The following is a 26,466-nucleotide window of genomic DNA, read 5'->3' as shown; positions in this document are numbered from 1 at the left end:
ACGCCTGCCTCTCTTTTTGCAAGGAGCAGACTGGAGAAAAGACCAACAACGGTACTCACTACAAGCTGCAGCTCCTCTACAGCAATGGTGAGTAGGTTCAAAGATGAGCAAAAATTGGACAAACCTGACACACACCTCTACTCTTGACTTACCCATTAATTTCCCCTCTAGCTCTTATCACTAGATTTATACAATTTACTGTTCAGCTTTTCAAGCTGTTACTTATGGACCCATGTATAGGGAAATGAGGTGCACGCTGCCTCCCCATCCCAACACCTCCTCAGCTCCTCGATTCCTCTTTCCACTTCCCCCATGGTGCTTCCACAGCAGATCAGGGGGGATACACAGAAATTTGGTTCCCATGAGCCACTGCTGCCCCAAGTCTGTCGCAGTGGCACCCATGGGAGAGAAGATAAAAGACGCGTTCCAGAGCAACCCGCTGATACACACGCATACATACAAGTACACTAAAAGTACTTCCTCTCATCCCCTTCCCCCAAGCGTTATCAAAGGCATCTCAATCGAGACTTTGATGAAAGGAGCACATTTTAAAGGCAATACTTTCCAAACTCTCCATGAAAAAATTCACAGGCAGCGTGGTCTCCTCTGAGGGAGTAGTTCAGTGCGTGTTGTCTCCTTCTCCCGAGGCAAAGTTTTAAAGAGACACACCTGATTACATGCAAGTAAGAAGAAATGTTTTAAAAAAGAAACAACCCGTTTGTTTCTTCATTTAAACTCTTTAATAAGCCGATCAGCTCCTGTTCGAACGCAGCAGAATGTCTCCCGCCAGTCATAGCTTCACACAGGAACAACCATAAAAGGAACAGCTTGACAAGCCGTGAGATTCTGGTTATAAATTGTGGCCTTAGAGTCGAATATGAGTAATAATCATCAGACATCAAATAACTCAATCCCCTCAGAAACCATCACAGAGGAAATTTGAACTGCATGCCAATCTTGTTCCTCCATGTTGGCTGGACAGAGTTCAATGCTTTTTTTTCTTAGAGCCTATCCAGATACTGTGGAAAAAAAAAATTCTATCATAAATCTTTCCATCTTATTTTGAGAATCCACAGAGATTTATCGCTGAGTGGTTAGGAGAGGTAAGAGAGTTTAAGCGCTTAATGTGACAGATCGGTTATGTTTGCAATTAATTTAAAATGAGCATCTCTTCTTTGGAGGTTTCCAGCACAATAGAAATGTCTGTTTCAAGCTTCAGTAGCCTCTACCCGCACCTTACATCCAACTAAAGAATGACAATTATTTCAGTGTAACAGAATCGTTCTCATGCTTGAAACACTTTTTATAAAAAGTTACATTTTCTTTTTTTTTCTGCAGGGGTTCGCACTGAGCAGGATCTTTATGCACGACTTATCGACTCCGTCACTAAACAGGTTGTTAAACTTTCCTAAAGTTTTCCCTTGAATGGGAATCCACTTAGAGTTTTAAGAAACAGCAGTTAATTTACTTTTACATTTAACTTAGTTTGACCCTTTGCACCTTGCTTCTTCCTCTCAGCCCATATCGTATGAGGGACAAAACAAGAATCCAGAAATGTGTCGAGTTCTGCTCACACATGAGGTTATGTGCAGGTGAGTGTCTCACACACACACACACACACACACGCACGCACGCACACACACACACACACACACACACACACACACACACACACACACACACACACACACACACACACACACACTAACACTAACACTAACCTGCACCTACAAATGTCAAGTACTTATATCCATTACATTCTTTCACTTTGTTTTGTCTCAGTCAGCTTTAAATGGGTTTTGTGGTGATGCTTGGGGCTGTACTTTTTTAAAAATTACCCTGTTATTGAACTGTAAGTCTAAGTTGTCCATCATCGTCCTTGTTACAGTTGTAACCCACCGCTGCTGTCTGCTGTGAGGCAGCATGTCCCTGGGAAAGCTCCCGTTCCGTCTTGGAGTGCTCCACTCTCTCAGGCCTGTGGTTTTCGCAGTCAGAAATCAACTGACAGCAGCAAACACTTTAGGGGATTAATCTGCTTCTGGCTCATGGAAATAAAAATTATGTTTAGACATGTATGAACTTTATCGGCACTGGATGACAAGTGCGGCGGTGCAGCCAGTGCCAAAGAGCAGCTTCGGAAGCAGAGCGAGTTTAAGAAGGCTGGTCGTGGCTTAGGTAGCTGTTTTTTTTTTGTGGATGTAGAAGAACTTTAAGAGTGTCTGGAAGTGGGCATTGACCTATAGGATGTGAGGGCCACAGGAAGAAGGCTAGGGGGACTGGAATATCAGGAGGAGGGCTGAAGCAGAGTGAGCTTTGCCATTGTGTAGCCAGCAGATGCCCGAATGTGACTCACAGCTGGCTAATAACAGAGCCGAAGAGGCAGAGGGCAAGCGTCACAGCTGGGGAGTGAGGCCGTCTGACAGGGGGACGGAGGGGGGGCAGGGCAGGGCCAAGCTGGGACACGAGAGGGGTAAGGCGAGGTGTAGGGGTGGCAGATGGTTAGGGGTGGGGGCACTTTTGTTATGCAGTGAAGGGGAGTTGGGGGCTTTGGGAGGGGTTGTTGAGGGGGACTGGTTGGCCAGCAGGCTCCTCGGACAAGACCGCTGAAGAATGGTAGGATGTTATGGGACGGTGTGCGTGCGCAGTGAAGCTGCATGGGGGTTGAGTTTGATTTCAAAATCAATGTGACAGATTGCCTAGCTGGCTTTTCACTTTTTCAATGGTCCCTCACTGTTTGTAGGGTGTGTTGTTGTACCTTTTCTTCCTCTTTTATTCTTTTGTCCATTCTTCCCCACCCCTCCCATGCTGCTTTTGTGTGTTCCTGGATCACGGCCCACTGTGGAGCAGAGCAGCCGGGGTCTATGGATGTGGATGGGTCAGAGAAAAATGGTGGCTCCTCCTGTTTAATTTGTTGTTGTTGGTGGGGTTTGGTTTTTTTTCCCCCACAACACTAACTTTTTCCACTTTCCTGTTTCTTTAACCGCCCACTCAGTCGCTGTTGTGAGAAGAAAAGTTGTGGCAATCGAAATGAGACGCCGTCCGATCCAGTCATCATCGACAGGTAATAAAATCAAAGCATGTCCCACACAGTGTCCATCACCTCAAACCATCACCTATCTATACTATCTAAACTCTCACAACAGTCCCCTCTGCACCAACTGTAGAAGAAGCTTACACATGCTCTCTGTTCATTTAAGACATAATACCTAACTGTGCGTGTATGCATCACATGTCAATCTTGTTCTCCTTCTCCATGGGAAGTATGTTCATTGTTTCTCCGGGGCGATTTACACCATATCACTGCAAACAGGCGGTAACATCCAGTGAAAAGCGCCCGTGTCTGTCTCCCATGTGTTTTTCTGTCTGCGGCTTTCTGTTTATCGGCTGATCTATCTTCAAGCTTGCTGGGATCTGTTTCACTTTGGTCACTCATTTGCACCTGAGACCTGACAAAAGCACAGATTTACTTTTATCAGAAGCATGTGGATCATTCACACCACCAGACAGGCTCACATATGTACTTAATGTTCACCCCGAGGGCCAGTTATCAGGCTTAAAGGGAGATGACCACCCCTGTAATCAGCGTGTGTGAGAGTCTTCACGTCTAAAGGGCTTTTGGAGGTCCCACACTGTCTGCCTGGCATTAACCAGCGTGATTGATACTCATAAGCAGACCGTATGTGAAATACCTACTGTGTGATGTCATGGGGCAACCTTCATCACCTCTCTCTCCCTCACTCTCTCCTTTGCCCTCTCCTTCCTTCTCTCCTTCCCTGCAATCTTCTGTCTAGAAAGCACTCACTTCACATATATCAAGGACCCTTTTCTTTCCCCTCCTCAGTTCAAGCCGGCTGGCTGTTGACAGTGTGTCTCAGAGGATCTCAGATGAAGATAGTTTTCATATAACGGAAAAATCGGGTTGTTGTTGTATGAATTTTCCCAGAATACCTTGGAGCAGCTGCTTTTCCCATTTACTCTAGAACATTATTCTCACAATCGCTCCCTCCGCACCCTTTTTATACTTCCTCCTAACATGGCTAAACTGCTTTGAAATTTGCTTTTTAAGTAGATTGGCGGTTTTCTGGTGAGGAAAAACAAAACAAAAACAGTCTATATTTCTTTGTGACTTTCTCTGTGTGCGTGTGTATGTGCAGGCTGATGTGCAGCTCTGTGAGGATTGATTTAAATTAAATCATTGACCTACTGTACTCTCTAATCACACTGGCCATATCCTGTCCTGATGGGGGCTTCTCCCTCTCGACTAGCCTACAAAATCCCCTCCTCAGGGACCCACCTATTAGAAGCCAGTTAATTTCTGATAAGCTGGTGGAATACTGCTTTGCCCAATCAGAGGTGTCCTTACTTTTCTCCATATGCTCAATGTATGTATGCTCAACTAGGAGGAAGTTTATAACACATATGCATCGTTTGCATGCACACAAACGAATGTATATTTTCATGCTTGTGGGGATGTTTATTTATGTATGTATATGGATCTATGTACGATTGTCTGTGTGTCTCTTTGACCCCTACACTGACCTTTTTCCCTAGTCTTTGCTTGGGTCTTAAATTATTCATGTGTGTGTGTGTGTCTGAAGCCTATGCGCATTTGTGTATGTGTGTGCAGTTCTGTGTGTGTGTGTGTGGAGGAGACAGTCTGTTTCTGTGGCTCCAGTAATCAGCCTCCTGCTCCCAGCCCTAACACCTGTTCTCCAATTAACATGCAGCGTGCTGGGGCCCACTCCCTTCCACCACCACTGCTTTCTACCCTTTTCCTTCCTTCTTTTCTCCTTCTCCTCGCACCCTCAGTGCATTGCTCCCTTTCCACCTGCCCCAGTTTGTATCTGCGCTTCTGGACACCCCTCTCGCCCTTTTGCTCTCACATGCTTACTATTTTAACTCCCTATTGCTTAATTCCCGTGCTCCTCTTTATTTTCTCCGTCACATTACCATCTCCTTCACCAACACCCCCCTTCACCCTCCCTTTAGCCTGTCTAATTTTGCCATAATTAGGCGGTGTCATTAGGACACCTACCCAAGCACAAGGGAGTTTGCAATTCCCCAAACGGCCCAAACCCCCTCTTTTCTAATCTCCTTTCCATATTGTTTCAGCTTTCTCTCCCCCTTCTCCTGCTGCTGCTGCTACTGCTGCAGCCCCCTCCACCTTCCCTTCTTTCTAATCCTGATCTGAGTGAAAGGGGAGAGAGAGGAGATCACAGCTGATCCACTGGGAGGGGTGAAAGGACAGAGGGTGGAGGGATGAAGAGGGCAAGGGCAGGAGTTGACAAAGAGATGACTCGAGTTGCTTTTGGGGGCGAATTATCTAACGCCCCAGTGCCTGCTGTGTCTGCTAGTTTTGCAGCTGCATAGGTGAACTGTTATACTCGCAGTCCTAATGTGACATCTCTGTTTGCAGGATGTCACTTATCCTTGACTGATGGCCTGACTTGTTTTCTGATTGGTTAGATGATTGGATTGATCAATAGGAAGTTGGATCAATGCCTCTGGGCTCATTACTATGAATGTAATTCTTCAAGCTCATGCAATCAATGTATTTATTACATTACATTTCTTTTCTTTTCTTTTTTAATAAACATGCGTAAATAAATCTTTTTTCAGAAACTGGTGGTTGATTATTTTGACAGGTCATTTTAAAGGTCATTTATTAAGCGAAAAAGACAATTATTGAGTGCTTTCAGGTCAAAATTCAAATACTGGTATTTCTTTTATTTTTATTTCTTTATTTTTGGATGATTGCTTTCACTGTTTGAAACTTAGCTCATTCTCAATCCCAACCCAGGCAGATCTGTTAATGGTGGTATTATTGCCAAACTGATCTCTGACCTCAGAGAAACTATATTGGTTCTGGGCCTCAGTATTTATGAGTGAACTGTGGGGTTTACAATGGAGACAAGCAGATGTCAGTATTAGTATTAGGCTGTGTGGGTTGAATGGGATTTGTTGAGGTGAGGGTGGGGGTCAGCTCTGAGTGTGTGCTTTTATATTTGGCTAAGAAGCTGAGATCAATAGTTGGTCATATAGAGTGTGCAGAGGGATCCATTGTAAGGCAGGAGTCTTGTGAGGGGCACTGGGGTGATCAATGGTAAGCACTATCTCACTAATTGATCGTGTTTCCAAGAGGGCCCTTTTTTAACAAGCCGGTGCTCAGAGAAAAGACGAATAATCAATAGGAATTTTCCAATGTTGTCAATATGCCTGTTCCCTCCCCCACATTGAAAATGAGCTCACAAGGACTGTTACATACTTGTGCACACTTTCATCAGCAGCAGCTTAAACCCAGATTTTTTGTTTTTCAGAAGGATGCATTTAGAGTTTATTTTATTCTTTAATTTATTAAAACTATAGTATATGAGTCTCGCAAAATGACTTTATTTGAGCTTAGCTCCGAGAACGATCCATTATTCTTAATCTTAGGTTGTGGGTTGTATTGATCTGTTTGTAGTCTTGGTTCTAGTTATGTGCATGTACCACAGGTTTGTTTTCATTGAGTGCGAGCAGGGTTTCCTTGCTGATCAATATACAGAAGATTGGTTTAGTTTCATCTCAATTACAAATTTCCTCAGGTCAATGTGCATTATTGCAGTTATTAGTGAGCACTTCTTAATGCTGGTATAAATCTTATGTCACATTTTTCCCCGTGAAAACACATCTCACTCTTGGATATCTCGCTTCTGCGGTGCTTGTGAGCTGTTAAACTCTGTCATTTTTATCGTTTTTTATGGCTCGACGCTGTCTGGAAAGTTTGACAATAAACTATTCAAATATCTGTTGCTGTATGTAAATACCTGCTCCCTGCCACTGTGGTGTATTAGACAGACAGTGTGACCATCTGTTTTGATGTTAGTCTTTCCACCTGCATGTGCCTGCCTGTCATATTTTCTTTAAAAAACCCATGATGATGCAGACTACTTCCCTCTGTGCTTCCTGCAGGGTTTTGCTGCCTACCTGATTTCACAGCAGGTCACATAAAGCTACTCCTTGTCCTACTAATGATGGGGAATATTGGCCTCCTCATTCTTCAACTGAAAAGAAAATAGAAGCTACAAGTCTTTGGGAAAAGAACATTAAACTATCAGCCAAAGAATAAATGCAGCAACATTTTTTGGACTGTGTCAGAGGTCGAATTCCTTCCCTTTCCCAGATGCATACTCAAATTCTACCGCCAACTCGCCCCGTTAGGTCGTCATATACGCGCTTGAGAGTTTTATGTGTGAGACAACAATGTCATTTTAGGAGACTGTTTCTCATGCATCCAGTATTAGATTTGCCTTTTACTGTACTTAATTAAAACTCATAATTCTCTCTGTGTACACTTGCATGCTGTCTTTACCTTTTTCCTCTCATATTATTTTAGGATGAGTTTTTTTAGGTTTGGTCCAAAGCTGGAAATGGTGCGCGTAGTGTCTGAACCCACACTCTTTGGAAAGCACAACTCAGTTTCACATTTTTATTGTGAAGTCACAGATCTTTTTGCCAAGAAATAATTGAAGTCCAGTCAAATATATCAAACCGTGTTCATACGCGCCATCCTGAACCCGAGCAATCAGCACTAAGATCATAATATCATAGCTACATGGCTTCAAAGGTGGATCTCTCAGTTACCTCCATTTGATCCTTTGACTGGAAAAGAGTTGAAGATGATGGCGGTGAAGTTGTTGCAAACTGAGACAAATACACCTTCACATACTCTGAGTGCAGCTGTAGCTGGCTGAGGTGTTTAAGCTGTCAGTTTCTACGACAGTAAGTGGCAGTCCAGTTACAGGTGAGCCTAAAAATCTAACATTTTCAATGTGTGCAGACTTGGCTTTAAAGCTGCTGTTGAATACACTAAAGAAACTGAACATGTCATAGAGAAGCATGTTTACACTCTTAGTAATGGCTGCTGTATCAGTAACTATCTTTGCATAAATTACCTGTCTGTCACACATGCATGTTCAGAGACAAAGTCTGCCCCCCTCAGTCCGCTGTCACAGGACTCTCCCTGGTGAGCTGGTACTGTCCAGTCCCTCCAGACCCTCTGTCAGCAAGCCCCTCATGCAGGGGTCCAGGCAGCGTGGCGACAGAGCCCTGAGGCTCTAGTGCACAACGCCTCACACAGCAGAGCGGCACGCAGGCTGGACCACTGAGCAGCTGGCACAGGACTGTGGGGATGGCTCCTCCCTTGGGGCAATGCAAGCAGGAGAATGACACAAAGACAGACAGGGAGAGACGATGCAATGTCTAGAATATCAAATTCTCTGACAGGCACCGCTTCAAACAGTAAGAGCCACACTCAGAGTTAAGACCGCTGAAAATGAGTTCAGGGACCTTTGGTAAGTCTCAAGCTCTCTACATTTTGGTGTCATGTGAGCTGGAAATACCCGGGACTCCAGCATGCACAGGAAGTGTATAATGAGTGGAAGGTTATGGGCCGAGTTTGTGTTTGGTCACCTTTGCTCTGAAACGGCCAGCATTTGGCTGTTGTGGCTTGAACTCTGCCACAAGAAGTAGGCCTGGTTTGTTTTCTTTGAGAGCCTACACAGGGGGGCAGTAGGAAACAGACAGCAGCGGAGAGATGTTGTGACAGGAAATGGGATCGGACTACCAATGGATGAACTGCGGGTGGGTGGGGTGGGGTGGGATTTATGAATGGGAATTTCGAGGAGGGGTGGGATGCTGGGGGAAAACCCTCCCATTTGGCTAGCCACTAATAGGGTTCACCTTTGGTTGAGCAGTGAAGGGATTAAGCAGGGACACTCAAAGGATCACAAGTGGGCAAATTACAGTGATTTAGCAGCACTTCAGATCATGAGCAAGCGAACAAGAAATTCCTGCACTGGACCTTCATAAGAATCTAGAATCTTTTGTGTGTGTTTGTGTGTGTGTTGGGGGGTTGGTGGAGTCAAAGGCCAGTTAGCAGTGGTATTTAGTAACAGGGGCTGTTTTCTTTGGCTGGACACTGCTGCTGGGGGTGACTGGGTTTGGTTGTGGTTAAAGGCTTAAATTTCACTAATGACTTAACAATGCCCCCTGGTGCTAAGCCGGCCCCACAGGCCACCTTGTTTTTTTGTTTGTCTATTTATCTGGGATCTGGAAAGACTTATTTTTCTTAGGAGTTAGATTTCTCTGAAATCCCCGACGCTCACTTTTTGAAAGCATTTCCAAACACTAATATTTACACTTCTGCAGTATTTTTAAAAAAAAATAAAATTTGATTAAGTATCACTTTTGGCTTGAGGCAAAAGTTATACTTCCTGCGGTCCATGAAGGAAGCAGACAGGCAAAGATGCTGTGTATAGACACAGTTCTTATACAATAGCTTTTCATTCTTAAGAACTTCGGTACATTTATCAAAGCTGCTTGAAAAAAATCAAGCATGGAGTAGTGTGGAGCATAGTATGGAGTGCAGGATTGCTGCACAGAACCTTCCCACTGAAGGCAAGTCCATGGTGTGTTTCCATCTTACTAAGTAGATCTTTGGTGCGACCTTTATTAGCTATTCCCAAACAAATTTAATGTACAAGGCACAATGTAGATACTGCACATTATCTTTAATAGTAATCTTTAATAATTTTTTAACTGTCACAATTTGCTGTCTTTGTGCTATTTCAGATGTTACATCATATCCTATAGTCATGGCTATACCCAGGTTATGTTCCCCTTGAGATTTAGTTTGGTTTAGTTAAGTTTTTTCTTCTGTTTTTTTTCCTTTTGCTGACTTCATGATAGATTTTAGTTACAGATAAGAAAACAACCCACACTTTCTATTGACCGTATGCAATACACTATTTTTTTTAACTGTCTTGCAACAAACAGCGAGCAAAGAACCAAAATGGGCTTAAAAGTATAGAGAGTGAGCTAAAAGCCTGAAGTTTTTGAAGCGTTTTCACGAGATCTCATGAGAGCTGTAGTGGTGGCTTGTCTGATGTGGGGATGATTGCTGGATCAAACATAACATTAACAGATAAAAGTCTGACAGGAAATGTGAATTAAAAATGGTAAAAGCAGTTTAACAATTGTCGCTGCAATCTTTTGGATACATGCATCAGGGTGTGGGATGGTCCTGATGAATCTGTCAGGGCTGAGGGCAGGGGGTGATGTGACTGCTGACAGGCTCCCAGCAGGCATGCTGAGAGCCCCAACAGTCTGCATGCCCTCCCTAAAGCCTCCACCCTCCTGGCCCCCAACCACTCTGCTCCCCTTCTCCTCTCGCAGTCCACGGCTCCCACACATTTGTTGTGTATTAGCCATGGACAGTAAATTACAGCACCTTGAAACCTCTGAGTGATTCCATTCCCATCTCTTCGCACGTTCCTCCTCTCTCCCTTCAGCACCATTATCCAGCTCACCTTCTCTGCGTCTGTCTATCTTCCTCATTTTCTCTCCTTTTGATCTGTTTTCCTTCTCCTGTCTGTCATAGTCGTCCTGGCTTTTCGACTCCCTCAACCCTGTCAGATTTCTCTCCCCTGTCTGTCTTTCTCTCACTTCTGCTATACTTCTCATCCTCCTTTCTCCATTGTGTCACGCTACACAGCATTCCCTCCCAAACACATCCCCTCCGCTCCCCCTTTACTTTCTTACAAGCAGGTCCCTGTTGTCTAGGCTTCACAGGTTTCTCAGCAGTTTCTCTCTCTCTCGTGCTGCTTCCCATCCCGCTCTCTCGCCCTCTTCTTCCCTCTCCCTCCTTATGCCCCCCCCTTCCCTTCTCTCTCTTTCTGGAAACAGATGTTGTTTGTCAGATCTTATCATTACTGGCTAATTAAGAAGACATCTCTTCTCCTTCTGTTGTTGCTTCTCTTTCCTCTCCTCTCCCTCTCAGTGGCATCCATCCCAGCTTCATTGTTCTTTTCAGAGAGAGGTTTGGGCCAAGCTTTATACACGTTATTGGTAAATCTTATTAGCTGCTGATTGATTGAAAGGGTATTGAAAAGGTAAGATTAGATTTTGGTGCGTCGTGGATGACCTTCTGGTATATTTGAAATCTATTCAGTTGAAGAAGGTGCTACGTGTCTCCATCTGACAGTTGTGAGAGTATATTTTGAATCCTCGTCCCTCAGGACACGCCAAGCATGCTGGGAGAGGTCAGGCCACTGATGGGACTTCTATTCCCTGTCCTGGTTGTGAATTCATGTTCTCTAGACTCTGAATATCTATCCATATCTATCTATTTGGCAGGCTGACCGCAGTCCCATGTGGATGGTTTGTATGCTATGCTTTTGGCTAAGCTCGAGAGACTAACACATTAATTCATTTTAAATTGTTGAAATGCACATTTAGCAGCTGGTGAGAGGTTATGCAGTAAAACACTTTTTACACCCAAGAGAAACCTCTCAAGTGCCTCTTGAGTACCCTTCCCATCATTCCACTTTCCTCCTCGCAGCCCTCTTAAGCTCCCAGCTCCAGAATGCCACAGTCACTTTTTCAGTGGCAAGCCTAAAGGTTTTACAGCGCTACCCAGCTCTATAAATCAGCACCAGTGGTTAAAATGTTTGGCTTTGTCACAGTTCTCAAGTTTAGAGGCGGGGTAGGTCTGGGCTGGGGTTGCAGGGGTGAAGCCAGCCCGGGAGGCAACGGAGAGGAGGCCAAAAGGGATACAGCCAATCCACCAGTCAAATTTATAAAGAGCTGAGTTCACCCATGTGCTCGCTGTCTGCTTGAAGGTGTATTTGGTGAAAGTTAGCATGTTCCTTTTTGAAGCCCAACTTCTTAGTCCTGCATTTTGTCTTCACACAAACAGCCAAAAGAAGAAGCCTTAATAAAATCTGTGTTTAATAGCGGCAAAATAATTCTAGTGATGTGTAATTACCTGAGGTAGGGATAAGAACGGATAAATAAAACACACAGCATTAAGTTGCTGTGCGGTATATTCACACTGTTTTATTTTACATGAGTAAGTTGGCCAATTGAGGATAATCTTCCCAGCTCACACAGGATAAATACTGCTGTCAAATGAGATCAGGGTCCTACAGTGACAATCCATTTAGTAGATAAAGCCTTCATCTGTACTTAACTTGTGGAAACAGATGAGGGTCAAGCTGTATTTATTTATTTTTTTTTAATGATGATGATGATGATTGCATATATATTTAAAAAGCATCCCGGAAAAAAGAAAATGAAAGAGAAGCTCAAGCTGTAGGGAGTTTGTGTGGCATTTGCTGGTGAAAGGGCAGTGAAGGTGATGCCACAGATATCCCTGTATGTTTTTAGGAGGAGGAGGGGAGCGGACTGGGGACGACTGGTGTGAAAGGTCCTGTGGTGGTATGCGACAGCGGGGGTATCAGTTCGTGGAGGGTTTTCTGTGCCCCATTAGCAATGTCAGAGGTCAGGTGCCCCGGGTGTTAACCCTGGTGACCAGTCTAGCTCCCAGTCTGCCAGGGGACCCTGGTCCAGGGGTATTTATTACTCTTCCCCCCTGACACATACACATCTACTATGCTCCAATACCCCCCCCCCCCCCCCCCCCCCCCAATACAGCTCCCCTCATGGAGGAAAACAAAGCTCACCCAGCCATTTCTCAGCCAAAATATATGTCCTAATTGGATGCATATCCATACAGTGATGCATGATGACCCATCTGTAGATTTTTGTCTTACAGTGAAAAATTGTTACGTCCTCCCTAATTTATCCAAATCTTCATTCCTAGCCATGAGCTGCAGCGTGTTTTGGTCCATTTCATGCGTGTTTTATTAAAAATCAGCTAGCATGCTTACATTTTTTAGGCATTTGTTTTTTAGGCATCACTTTTTCTAATGTGTATAATTCTGCATGATTGATTGTGCACACATGGCTGCTTTCAAGTCAGTATTTGTCTTTGTGTGTGCATGTGTACATGTGTGTTGTTTTATGGCCTGTGTGTGTGTGAGACATACGCATGCATGCGTGCATGTATCTTAGCCTGCTGTACGAGTTAGTGTTCTCAGTGTGTGAGTGTGGCAGAGGAAGGCCCTCAGCATGTCAGTATGTTTTAATGCTTCACATCTGGTTTCCTAATTTTCCTCCTCCTCCCCACCCGCCTTTCAGCTCCCCTCCACCACGATGTCAGGACACTGTTTTGTTTTTTCAGGGTGGCGGTGGGGAGGTGATGGAGGGGATGTCTGATGAGTGATGGCCCTGCATACAGGACGTCGACATTCTTCCTCTCTTCCTCCGTGTCCGCCTCTTCTTCATCTTTTTTGCATTTTGCAGCCTTTTTTAGTTTGATTATTAGGGATTACAGACTGGGTCAAAAATTACATTTATTAAGATGATGAAGAAGAGCGTCTCTTTTTCCATCTCCACTTTTCGCCTCTCACCAAGCAGCAGGGAACCCACTTTTGCTGAGCAAAAATGATGACGGTCACCCCCTCCCCATAGTTTCCTTTAAGTTTTCTCCTCTCGTATATTTGGATTGAAGCATAAATTTGTCACTTCTGCTGCACCGACCCAAAATTAGAAAACCAATGCCAACCCCAGGAAAGTGAGAGTCGGAGTGTTTTCTGTGCTCCTGGCTAATTTGAACTCTTCATTAAAGCCATGCTTGAATCAGATTGCTTGAAGAGCCACTGCAACCAGTAAAAGTTCATTTACAGCGAGCATAGTGGGTGATGTGTTTTACGACTATGTGAAAAGGCAGTTTATGTCAACAGTGATTAGTGCTGATGAATGCCTATGAAAAGTTTTGTTAAGTCCTTTGGTGCTTAGGTGCTCACTGCATGATTAAGGCCATGTGTAAAGCAGAGCAATGCTTACATGTGTAACAGATGCCAAAATCGACTGAGGAATGTGAAACCAAGCATAGTAAAGAATGAAAATGTGTTAATCTTTTATTGTTTTTAGTGTCACGACTTGGAGTTTGGTCACTGATCTAGTTTTAGCAAAGCAAGTTGTTACTCCTGGGATGCCCACCTCATGCTGCGAGGCCTGTGTTTAGTCTTGGGAACTGACGCAGATGTAGACAAAGGGGACTGGAGGCCTTGACAGAGATTTAGAAGTGAAGACAGAAAAGAAAAAAACACACTCCCTGTGGCGCTCTAGTGTAAAATGATCCCAAAGTTTAAGACTTGGTTCTATGTTTTGTTTGTGTTTCCTGTTTTAAGCGTGTCTGTGGAGGGAAGACGCTGCAGAAGATAAAACTTGATTCTCATAGCTGACTGCAGCATGCTGTAGGGTGAAATTTGCCACTAATGTGGAAAAGCAATCTTAATCTAAGAAGTTTTATTTTTAAAATACATTTTTACAAGATTACCAATAATGCTTTATCTTATAGTCTGCAGTTCTTCTTCAATTGTTGGTCATTAAAACAAATATTTGTTGAGGCAGACAGTTTAAAAGTTGTTTCATACCTCCCATTAGTTTTATTTGCACCGTGTTACCCACTTGACAGTGTTTTAATAAAAACAGGATCTCTCTTTTCCACCTGCTTTATGGAGCAGTATAATCTGTGGATGTGTAACAAGGCAGCCATTAAATATAAACACGATAACTCTGGTGGAGTTCTTTGAAAATAGCCTTTCTCTGCAATTTCCCTGTGACATGAGGATCACCTTCAATTCTTAGCGTGTTCTCTTCGTCTCTTCTGTGTGCACGGGGAGGTGTGTGGGTGTATTACATTACCAAAACAAAAACAAACAACAGCAATATTAAACTTTTGCAACCACAATAGAGGAGGGGATAAAAACAGAGGGTCCTCGACTTCTTATTAATTATGCAAGATTAGTCTAATTATAATTCAGCAAATGAATGTGTGGCAGAAGGTGCGAGGCGACGGGGCTGGGAGATTTGCATGTTAAGTGGGCAGGGGGAAGCGGCTAATGCATGCTAATATATGCGTCAATGTCTCGCTTTAATTTCAGCATTTGCAGCTGTGTGCGTCCGAACTGGGGGGGTGTGGGGGGGTGGGGGGGTGAAAAGTTGACTCAATGGGTTTTTGGGAGGGGAGCAGAGGGGTGTGTGTCAGTGTATTAGAGTGTGCATGTATGCATGCATGTGAATGTGTGGTTGTGAGCGTGCATGTGCGAGGCATCCGGTGTCATACAAACAAGGAATGATGAGAAGAAGTCAACAAACAAGGTCAAGAACCCTCAGAAAGTGCACAAAGCCTGAGATCGGTGTAGACAGCCTTTGAATTAGGTTGTGATTTTGGTATCTGATGCATCACTACAGCAGAAATTTATCATGTCAGTCAGTCAAGTGAGTGATTACGACTGGATTGTGTGAGGAAACCAGTGTTATCAAATCACAAGTATACAATGGACCTGCTTACTGAACCAGAAATGTGATTCCTGTGATGTAATGGTTTATGCATAAGGCTTCTATATTCCTTTAAATGAGCCACAGTGTAAGAAGCATTGGCCCGGACATAATAAATATGTGTTCTGTATCATCTTCAGTAGACGCAGTAAAATGAAACTGGACACTTTTGATTATTGTCCACTTTAGAGTCCAGAACCAGACTTTAAAACTCTGCCTGTGCGATGCACTGCTGCATGTATGTTAAAATCCTGCAGATGTGCCCTTTTACATGTTTCCACCCCAAACTGAGCGTGGCTTTGAGTTCGGAGGCCTAAGATCTAAGTGATAAATTGCAATAGCCCTCTGCCAACAACAATATTGATTGTCCTCTGACGAAATAGCTCAAATCAAGAAATATTGGACACACTGTTGGAACGGAGTTAGAAGCCAGGTCCTGTTCGCAAGGGAGGAAGTTGGAGCGAGTGATGGAAGAATAGCGAGTAAAAACTGACAGAATGAGGGAGAGATTAGTATTCGATGGGAGGATTCAGGGCCATGGGGCCAATATGAAGTTCCTTTCCAAACAACCGCTCTACATTAAGATGACTTATACTTGCGGAAAACACAGTGTGGGTGGGATTGGAGCTACCCATGAAGCCCTCCCCAAAACTAAAAACCCCCCAAAAGAAATACGTTGCATCCTTGTGCAACATTCTTCTCTGTTTCACTATTGTTTGTTTTATTGGAGTGCTAATGGGTGTGTTTCTCACAGACACGGCAGAGATGTGGCAGATGTGTTTACTGTGAAGTGAAGAAGCGTAATTACATCACAACCCTGCATCAGCGCAAAGCTCGTTCCTATTTTATTGTATTTTAACACACGTCCTCTCTTTAAGTCCTCCACCTCCTGAGCCCTGTCTGCACCTGTCCTCTTTATATACTTTCCTGCCTCTCACCTCGCCAAGTCTCTCTCCTGGCTCCGCGCTGGGTTTCAGTGATGGAATGTGTTCTTGTTGTTTCCTTTTCTTTCCCACCGCTGTCTTTGCCTCTCAGCATGGGGACTTTGGGATTGCGGCAGAGCTGCGTTGCCATGGCAGCGGGCTGTGTTGCCGAACTGCGTACACCTGGGATTTGGAGTCTCTCTCCACAGTCTCCCTCTCTCCTATTTATTCCACCTTTCTCTCAGGTTTCCTTTGGTGCAGCAGAGGCTATCAGCACCACTCTCTCTCTCTCTCTCACCTACTCTGTGTCTGCACAGTCTATCACACCCAGAAGTAGACTCACATACGTAATGAGACACATATACTTGAAAACAAAATTCATGTCCATACCAGTGCCTGTGCCTCTATCGCTACCTTCCATCTTCCCACCTCCTCGTTTCACTTTCTCTGTAGTTGTCTGTACTTCATTTCCCTCTCCATTCCCATGTGGGGGTTCAAATACGGCATTGTGGGATACCACGGTCCCTTGAGTCTCCTGGCATACATCACTGTCTCCAGTGTACTTTGAAACACCGTGGCTGTTTCACTGGACTGTGCTTCAAAATCTCATTACTTGATTTAAAGTGTAATAACATTGACTTTATTATTAAACTAAACAGCTGGGATTGAAGACAGAACTGTAATCAGATGTGTACAGAGCAGAGACGTACACATCCGCACAACCTTACACACACAAGACCTGTCTCGGAAAAATAATTAGCGTCTTCTTAGACTGCCAGTTTGTCACAGGGTAGCAAATAATCACAAACGTGATCAAGATTCTTTTGTGTGATGCTTTTTTTGTTGCTAATGTACAAACATGTGTCCTTGTATTTACCTTTGCAGGTTTTTCTTGAAGTTTTTCCTGAAATGTAACCAGAATTGTCTGAAGACAGCAGGAAACCCAAGGGATATGAGGAGATTTCAGGTACAAATACACGGAGGGAAACCAGCAAGTGTGTGAGTGTGTGCTTGCATGGAAGTGGGGAACGTGGCACTAAAAAACAAAAGGTTTTGGATTAATGAGAATGTCACTTCGTGTCTTCTAATTTAGATAGAGGATTTTGTTTTTGAATTTTCTTGTCACACTTTTACCTTAAACTCCTCCTTTGGAGAGGTTGTGCAGAGAAAAACACGAAGGTGGGAGTTAAAGGTGAAAGTTAAAAATCAATAAGAAGACAGCAAGACAGAAAGACAAGCGAAAGGAGTTGGATATGTGGAGGGGGGCTTGGTCGTGGGGGTGCTGGAGTGCAGGAAATAGGTTGAGGTGTTTCAGGAAGTTGTCAAGAATTGAGTGATTGGCTCCAGATGGAGGAGGTCATGCTCCGTGACCCAGGAAGTGGTCACTTGGGACGCTCCCGCCTTACTTCCTCTGCCGTCTTTCAGCAGCAGCGGCCTCTGTCTGGCATTCTCCTCCTCCCAGCAAACCCCCTGTCCCTTCCCTGTCTTCATCCTCCTGTCTTGCACCATTTTTGCTTTATCTCCTGTGAGGTGACACACGCTGAGAAGTTATGAGCACGCAGGCACTCCGAGACTCTCATCTCCGGGTTAAAAGGTGATCAGAGCTGGACAGGAGTCTGACGCTAGATCGATAATTTACAGTTATTTTCCTATAGCTGCCCCTCTTTTTCCACCACCTATGGACCATATGCCTTTTCTCCTTTTTTCCCTCCTCGTGTTCCCTCACCTGTAAAATTACTGCCACGTGTTTATTTCAAAGGGAGTTAAAAGATTGATCTTTTCTGACATATCTAAAAAAAATAAACAAAAAACAAATATATAAACACATTATGGTTTAGTTTAAATTCCAATTTTTTTCTCATTGACCTTCTCCCTTTAATTGTCAAAAAATGTTCATAAACATGCGTAAACTCAGTTTTGCGCTCAGGATTAGCATTGTATCAACACTCATAATTTTTCCAAAGACAAAAGTGTCTTCTCATTAATTATTTGTATGTCATCCTCGTGATGTGGGAAGGGACACACACATGCTGAGACCAGAAAATCAAATTAGGGTCACAATATATCATCCACTACCTTAACTGCTGGCTAAAATGGGAGATTTGGTCCATATGTTTGTTGTCATTGAAGGATCACGAGGAGACAACGATGAGCCTGCTGCATGCTCTATGAATCAAAAAGTTAGTGCAGGAGAGGCCATATGGAGACCTGATGGAGGAGTGGAGGCTTGCGGGAACAGTGTCATCCCCAGAATGCAGACATATTATGGAGATCCCGGGGATGTCACATTACCTATTAAGAAATATGACTATCACCTGTACACTAAAACAAATCGTTGCTCAGGGATTTTACTGTCGTAACCTGAGATTGTGACTCGCAGCATGCTGTCTAAGTGGGTCATAGACGCTCATGTATCTTCCTCATGGCTCTTTTCCTCTCTTTCAGGTGGTCCTGTCCAGCACTGTGAGTGTAGACGGTCACGTCCTAGCCGTGTCTGACAACATGTTTGTCCACAACAACTCAAAACATGGCAGAAGAGCTCGAAGACTGGAGCCAGGCGAGTCTGTCGAGAATACGATGGAATATGGTAAGACAATTACGCCATCGCGTCACACTTCATTTACCGTACCTTTTTGTCTGTGTTACATGTCTGCTGCATCACTCACAAGAAGCATAAGACACACTCATCCACAGAACATAAGGGAACAGCAGGTACTCGAGTTGCATAACGTCCGATCATAATCACCGTGGTATATCAAACATAACTGCTGAGGTCATTAACTGAACTAATTAAAGCATTTATTCCATACTTGTCAATGTGTCCTAAAATATTCAACTCAAGATAATGCTGTCATCTCTAATAAACAATGTGCTATGTGGGTGACCAAGGCTTAGGTGATGAAGTGAAATTACTCCTCCCAGAGCTGGTGGTTTGATATCTTACTGCTCCATATGCGAGACTATCAAAACCCAGTCTGTTTCACAGGGCAGGCAAGCACCTTGTGTTGCAGCTACGGTGCCGTTAGTGTCTAAACAGTGAAGGAGAAACACACTTCAAAATGCTTTGTAGAACCACAAAGTGAAAATGCATATATAAGTGGAGACTATCTTATTGTAAGCCTGAGAACAAAGTTTACAGTTGGAGATCCGTTTCCAGGTCTACATCTTCAACATCACATTGACATCTCAACTAAGAACTACTTATTTATCTGAACAGTGGTGGAAGGTAACCAAGAACATTTACTCCGGTTCTGTGCATAAATAAATTTCATAACGCATTTATTTTTTAATAGAGATTTGTTTTTAACTCTTTCATTGAATGTCGATTGATTGAGCTCCTGTGTCTGCTGACCTACACTGTATATCTTTCCAATGTGCTCTTTGAGTTCATTGTGGATAAAAATCACATCGTAAACAAAATTAAGCTGAAATATTCAGGCACTAATGCTTTTAGCTTTTGTAAGTTTATCTTAGAACTTGTTTTGCACAATCCTGAACTACAGAGCATCTTTAAAACAGTCCTCATCAGATCCCCACTTCCGTTGCACATCTTCTTTTCTCAACTGCTGAACATCCTGTATTGAAACCGCTGAAGTAAATCTTGCTTTGCTCTTCTGTTTAGCTACTCCATGTATCAAAGCCATCAGTCCGAGTGAGGGCTGGACCACCGGTGGTGCAATGGTCATAGTCATTGGGGAGAACTTTTTTGATGGGCTACAAGTGGTGTTTGGAAGTATGCTCGTGTGGAGTGAGGTAAGAGCATCTTCATAACATCACACTAATGATGGTAGATATTTAAAAATGAAAACTTTATCACATTATTTCAGTTACTCAGGTGCAGCCTACACAAAATTAGACTGTGCACTGTAGAAGTAGCCTGAACATTTACAGGACACGGTGGTGAGGATATTTCTTTAAATGCCAGTGGCAGCTGTCATAGCATGACAAACGTCGCCAGGGTGTCACAGAGTTAAGCTAATGATAGTAGTCCACTTTTTGATGGGTTGAAATTTGCCACTTGTGTGTCTTTTCCTGGCCAAATAATGCCAGTTTCAGTTTGAAAACTGAACTAAAAAGTAGTCCAGCTACACTTGACTTGAGCTCCAGACCATGATTAAAAGTCATGTGCATGGCTCGTGACCAGGACTTCTGGCCTCGTATGTAGTTTCTAACAAGCTTATGCAGGTTGTTTCCAGCCTTGAACTGAATTTTTTTTCCCCACCATGGTCTGGGTCTACAGCTCTGGAGCCTTTAGTTGGGTTTTTTGGCTGTTACCATGCTGTTGATTTTTGAAATCCAGATATCACAAGCAAGTGAGTAGTCATTCCCTAAAGCATACCCTGAAACTAGCAATAGTGACCACAGACGCACAAGGAACCTTATTATTGACCTTATGCATGAAGGAAGAATTAAAGTTGCTTCCTAGACCTCTGTTCAGCTGGATCTTTCTCCTGAACATTCCCTGCTGGTCATTACAAAGAAGAAGGATTCAAGTTCTTTGGCACTGACATAATATGTCTGCGTCAATCTTTATATATAATCTTTTTTTACAAGGAGCAGAAATAAATAACCAATGTTTAGCTGGAGTCCTCACGTTGAATTTCTTATCATTTTGTGACACAGTTTCTGTGTTTGTTCCCCAGCTGATCACACCACACGCTATCCGTGTCCAGACACCTCCGAGACACATTCCCGGGGTTGTGGAAGTCACACTGTCTTATAAATCTAAGCAATTCTGCAAAGGAGCACCCGGGCGCTTTATCTACACAGGTATGTAGACACATCATTGTGCTCTATTTGTCCATGTTATCCAAAAGAATTTTAAACTGAGACTGATTTTGACTTACTTTGTCCTTCCTTTTTTAGCTCTTAATGAACCAACCATAGATTATGGCTTTCAGCGTCTTCAGAAGGTTATTCCTCGACACCCTGGTGACCCAGAGAAACTAGCTAAGGTGAGAGAAAGCTACATATATGACCTTACTATATTACGATTATCTTTCAAACCACAGTGCACATGTCAGAAAGAGGTTATTGTATTCAATTCGGTTTTTGTTTTGTTTTGTTTTTTGCAGGAGATCCTCCTGAAAAGAGCAGCAGATCTTGTGGAAGCTTTGTATGGAAATCCACACAGTAATCAGGTTTGGTGGAAATTTTCTTTACATATTGTACTGAAGCACAGAATAATGTACACATGTGACTGTGATTTTGTAGTTTTTTACATATTAACAATTAGCATTGATTTATAGACTGAATTTCTAATGTAAATGACTGATGGTTTCCAACATTTCATTATAATGACTGCATCTTCCTAAAAGGTGTGGCACTCAGAAGGCTGAAAGATTAAAAAACATTGCAAAAAAGTAAAATTTTAGATTGTGGATGTCAAGTGGCTGTTCAGCTGCTACAATTAAAACTCATGAAGGCAACAGTATGAGTCAGAAAACTGTCAGCTGCACTGTTAGTACACCGTATGTAACTTGTAGCTAATGGGCTAATTGGGTGTAGCGTAGACATTCACAGTTTTAGACATTAATTAGATATTAGATATTGTGTTTACTGCCAAGCCAAAGATATATTAATTAACAGCAGTAATATGCTGGCCAAACTGCATTATATGTCTGTGAGCCTGACCCATTGCTCTCTATTTTATTTGACCTCCTGTAGGACATGCTACTGAAACGAGCAGCTGACATTGCCGAGGCGCTCTACAGTGTTCCCCGTCCTCACAGTCAGCTGCAGGCACTGCCCAGTTCACCAGCCCACGGCAGCGTCATGGGCCTGGGCTCCTATCCCTCTCAGTTGGGTGTGAGCATCGGAGAGCCAGGACAGAGCAGCCAGGGTGAGCAAACTGAGCCTTAAGTCATCCTTCATGTTTGATTTTGCAGCTAATAAAGCTCAAATGTAACCCAACTTTTCCACGGTCCCTCCAGGTTACATTCGCAACTCGAGCAGTTTGTCTCCAAGGGGTTACCCGTCAGCCTCAACTCCCCAGCAGTCAACCTATGGCACTAGTGGAGGAATGACTGGAGGCTATGGGACAGTTCCCATGACTAGTCTAGGCGTTCCTGGATCTCCTGGTTTTAACAGTGCCTCCCCCACTGGCTCTCCCTACAGTAAGATCTTAAAAACTTTCTAAATATCTTCAAGTGTGCATTAATGAACTTAACAAAGCAGATGTGTTATGACTTTCAGGCTTAAAGTTGACTGTTGCTCTCTGTTCCACAGTAATGCCCTCTAGCCCCACTATACCAGGAAGCTCCAGCTCCTCATCTTCTCTCTTGCCTTTCTCCTCCTTCCCGTCTGCTGCTAAACAGAAGAGTGCTTTTGCTCCCGTCCTCAGGCCCCAAGGCTCTCCCTCCCCTGCCTGCCCCGCCTCAGGGGGGAACAGCTTCAGAGGTAGTCATCCAACTCACTATCTGACCCCCCTGTCTGAACTTATGAATGCAGTCTAACCCCTTGTACTAACTCGAAAGCTTTGACTGAACAAGACAGAAAACAGTTGCTGGATGTAGAATAATGCAAGAGCTGATTGAGTCGAATCATAGATTTTGTATATTTTTTTCTCTCCAGCAATGACGGGCCTGGTTGTTCCCCCGATGTAGCAAAGCACCCCCAATCTACCCCAGACCACTGCTTCACTTAGCCCCTCTTTTGGCACTACGAGGGCGGGGAGAATGGAAAATTGATCACTAGCGACCATGTACTGTATATCTTCCCTCCCCAACCCCGTATGCTCGCCTTTTCTTAGTCCCTTTTTCATCCGTCTGGATGAACAGCACGGGGTATGAAAATGTCCAAAGACCAGCTATCCACTGCAGACACAGAGGAGAATAATCCACCCACAACCACAGAGACCATCCTCCTTAGCAAGCAGCACTAGACTGGACCACATACGGCTGTGTACGTGCGTGTGTAATGAAGCCTCGGAAAAGAAACAGATGAAGACTGCTTCGAATTTCGCCTCAAGCTTCAAAAGCATCTGCGCTGACTTCTGACCAACCATCACATGCAGTATTCACCTTTTTTCCTCAACACCTGGGCAAAACCACGGCCAGAGTTTTACAGGACGCACAACGAGAGCACTGAACACTGAAGGACGACAGACAACTCAGATAAAAAGTTGTAGCTCTAAAAAGCAGGGTGCTATTCTGTCTGCGTATGGACACGTTAAACGGCATGTGTGTAAACCGTCTGTGAGTTAGTGAGAGGTTTTTTTGTAGTAGACTTTTTGAAGACAATTTACATTCCAGAAAAACAAACCCTTTATTTTTTGTTCTGATCGTTACGGTTTTTCACGGGAGAGCTCTTTGTCTCAAGGGTTATTACTAAAGGAATTCATATATTGATTTATTTAAGAACAAGCAATTTAACTTATTATTGTTAGTTTAGGTAATAATATAAACGTGTTTTTATACAGTGATACTTTTTCCAGCTGTTACTGACATGAATTTATCTCAGCAGTTACTAATGAATTTGATGAATGATCAGCAGAGAAGATGAATTCGGTTGGTTTCTTTTGAAGTAAACATCCCCAGTTTGCAGGATCTTGCATAACGATATATATATATGTTGCAGAAGGTGATTCTCCTTGTATAAAGGAAATGTTAGTTAGCCTTATCTCTTTTTAATTTCACTTTAAATGCATGCTCTCTTACACCGATGCCCTGGTACTTTTTCACTCCATGTTACAAATTTAAATATATACGACTGTGACTTTTACATTTTACACATCCATGTTAAATGTCTCAGCCCAGTACAGGTCTATAGTCACTATGCAGTACGGTAAATAAAAGCACAAATGCTCAAAAAGAAAGAAAAGAAGCGGGCGTATTAGATGTTCACTGACCTTCATCATTCTGTTTTTACTTGTATTTCCTTAGTTACATTTTTTTCAGTACGACACAAACTGCATTCTCAGGACTCGAAAAACAAAGAACACAAAGAACAGATGACTCGTGCAAAATTGTTTTTAGAGTTTGGTTAATTTTATTTATTTAAAAATTATTAGCAATTTAATATTATGTTTTTGAAGCCATCTTTCTTTGAAATGATACAAAAAATGGTTGCAAATGTGATTTGTATATCTCAAGGTGTAATTATATTTTGTGCTCCAAATAAAATGGATACTGAAAAAAAAAAAGTGTGATGTTGATACAAGCTGTTTTGTTTCTTGCCCTGCGTTAAATTGTAAACTGTCTTGTCATTCATTTTCACACACACTGGATTATCAGACAGTTTACTGGACATTAAGATTTTACCACAGTGCTCCACAACTCAAGGTTGTGCTGAATCTATTTTTGACTGCGCCCGTCACCTGTGTGCTCGTGCAGCTTGTTACACTGTTTTGTATACATAGCTGATGAGCCGCAGCATCTTAATTGTGATGCGAGCGTTAAAGACTGAGTAGAGCATGTCAAGATAAACAACACCCCCCTCTCTCCATCTCTCTTCTCTCCAATAAGCCTGCTTTTCTCTGAGGACCAAGCCTCTGGGGGCCCAAGTGAGAACCACATGAGTCTCCCTCCAACGAGGCCTCCTCCTCCTCCTCTCTGTCTCTTTCTCTCTCTTAAAACATACATACACATGCAGTCACTGTCTCGTTTTTCAGCCTCTGCGTGGTACCGCTGTATTTCTACTTTCCTTCTCCCCTTTCTTTTGCTCCCTCAAATGGCCCTTCTCTGTTAATGTAATTAGCACTGGTAAAGAAGGGCAGTTAATTACCCACTCTATTTTGATCGGGTAATTAATGTTATGCCAGGAAACAGCAACTGTTTCATTAACATAGCCCTCAAAGCAGTGAGGGGGTAGGGTAGCACCCGGTGCATGCATGTCTGCATGTGCCGTGTGTGTTTGTACTGAGCACATATGGTCGAACTGCGTTTCAAAAACTCTGCTCGGTGACAGTGAGCGACACGCCGACTTCAAACATCTGACACTGACCTCAGCAGCGAGTCGATGTTTCTGCAAGTCACCGTGCAGTCTTTGTCACCATCAAGTAGCACTTGCACCTGCCTCTTCCTCATCATCGCTCCCTGTTGCTGTCTCTCCTTTGATATGCTGTTAATTTGACAAGTTAAAGTCAGCTTTGTTGCCAGCACCTCAGCATTCATCTTGCTGAGTGCTCCTTCTGTCCAGTGGTGCAGGAGCCATATGCTGCTCTTCCACGAGACTGTTATGTTGTTGCTGCTGCTGATGTGAGTGCGGCGGCACCATTTACTGTTTCCTGATCACAATTTGGATAAAGACGGGATGAGATGCCACCTGCCACCAAGTCATTCCACATTACACTCAGAGCACAGCTTCAAATGAGCATAACTGCTAGAGGGCAACCGCGTCATCTTTTATTATAGATACTGCTGTTTTGGTTAAAGTACTGTCACCCTCACAAAAGAGTGAGCACAAAATGCACCCTTGCCTTCTTCCCTCTCAAGGGATGTGTTTGTGTTTATATACCCAATTAGCCCTCTGGCCACAGCGTGGCCATGCATTAGGGCTGACATTAGCCCCAGGTCTATGTGTGCATGTGTGTAAAATATACACCCCTTTCTCATATAAGGCATAATTTCATGGGTGTGCGTGCCTTATTAGGCAGGCTGAGGCAGGGCTTGACAGGGGTGGCCCACTGTTTTGTCAAATAGATGGGTAGATTGGCTTCCACACACCCAGTCAGTGTCCTTTGCCTTTGGCCCATCAGTAAAACCAGCATTGTTGCCCATTAGACCACTGGACCCCGATTCCTTTTTCCAAAATGAATCCCCCACCCCTTCTGCCATTCCCTTGGGTGTCAGTAGAGTGGGGTGGCAGATGGGACAGACACAGAGCTGCCCCATGAGACCAACACCCCCCCCCAACAAAATACACACACGTGTGCATTCACATATAGGTACACACATAAATGCATGCACACACACACACGCTCAGACATACACACATGCACAAATTCATAAGAACAACACACACACTGTGCACAGACACACACAAAGCACAGCAGCAGTGCTACACTGCTCCCCTGCCCCCAGACACAAACCTCATCTGCCAGCCTGCTGCTTTTGTCCGGACCACAGGAGTTTATGCTGTGAACACAGAGTGACGTCTCTGTCCCTGCCTCTCAATCTGTGCTCTGTCTACCTGTGTGTGTGTGTGAGAGAGAGAGAGAGAGAGAGAGGGAGGGAGAGAGAGAGAGGGAGGGAGAGAGAAAGAGAAACAGCTTTTTGGGATGAGAGCTGTAGCTAAAATGACATTTCCAAGACAATTTTCAATTCAAAAGTGATTACATGTCCCTCCTGTCATGCTGACACTGAGCTCCTGGTCC

The 26,466-nt window shown here is 43.6% G+C and overlaps 1 protein-coding gene across 4 annotated transcripts in view; it reads left to right on the top strand.

Moving 5' to 3' along the window:
* Nucleotides 1-24,214, top strand: part of ebf2 (EBF transcription factor 2) — a 28,435-nt gene extending 4,221 nt beyond the window's left edge. The window contains exons 3-16 of one of the 4 annotated variants that reach the window (XM_063489185.1): nucleotides 30-87; nucleotides 1,339-1,394; nucleotides 1,519-1,592; nucleotides 2,993-3,061; nucleotides 17,037-17,118; nucleotides 18,597-18,738; nucleotides 19,774-19,904; nucleotides 20,795-20,921; nucleotides 21,018-21,106; nucleotides 21,227-21,292; nucleotides 21,819-21,993; nucleotides 22,085-22,267; nucleotides 22,380-22,550; nucleotides 22,725-24,214. In XM_063489185.1, the coding sequence (XP_063345255.1) occupies nucleotides 30-87; nucleotides 1,339-1,394; nucleotides 1,519-1,592; nucleotides 2,993-3,061; nucleotides 17,037-17,118; nucleotides 18,597-18,738; nucleotides 19,774-19,904; nucleotides 20,795-20,921; nucleotides 21,018-21,106; nucleotides 21,227-21,292; nucleotides 21,819-21,993; nucleotides 22,085-22,267; nucleotides 22,380-22,550; nucleotides 22,725-22,756 (1,455 nt within the window). In that variant the 3' untranslated portion in view covers nucleotides 22,757-24,214. Of the gene's footprint in view, nucleotides 1-23; nucleotides 88-1,338; nucleotides 1,395-1,518; nucleotides 1,593-2,992; nucleotides 3,062-17,036; nucleotides 17,119-18,596; nucleotides 18,739-19,773; nucleotides 19,905-20,794; nucleotides 20,922-21,017; nucleotides 21,107-21,226; nucleotides 21,293-21,818; nucleotides 21,994-22,084; nucleotides 22,268-22,379 lie in introns of all 4 variants that reach the window. The other 3 variants (XM_063489184.1, XM_063489183.1, XM_063489182.1) reach the window with 3 other exon arrangements.
* Nucleotides 24,215-26,466: the final 2,252 nt, after the last annotated feature.

This window comes from Pelmatolapia mariae, linkage group LG12, assembly GCF_036321145.2.
Source record: "Pelmatolapia mariae isolate MD_Pm_ZW linkage group LG12, Pm_UMD_F_2, whole genome shotgun sequence".
NCBI lineage: Eukaryota > Metazoa > Chordata > Actinopteri > Cichliformes > Cichlidae > Pelmatolapia > Pelmatolapia mariae.
Note: the sequence above shows the minus strand (reverse complement) of the source record. Positions and strands in the feature narration are given on the sequence as shown.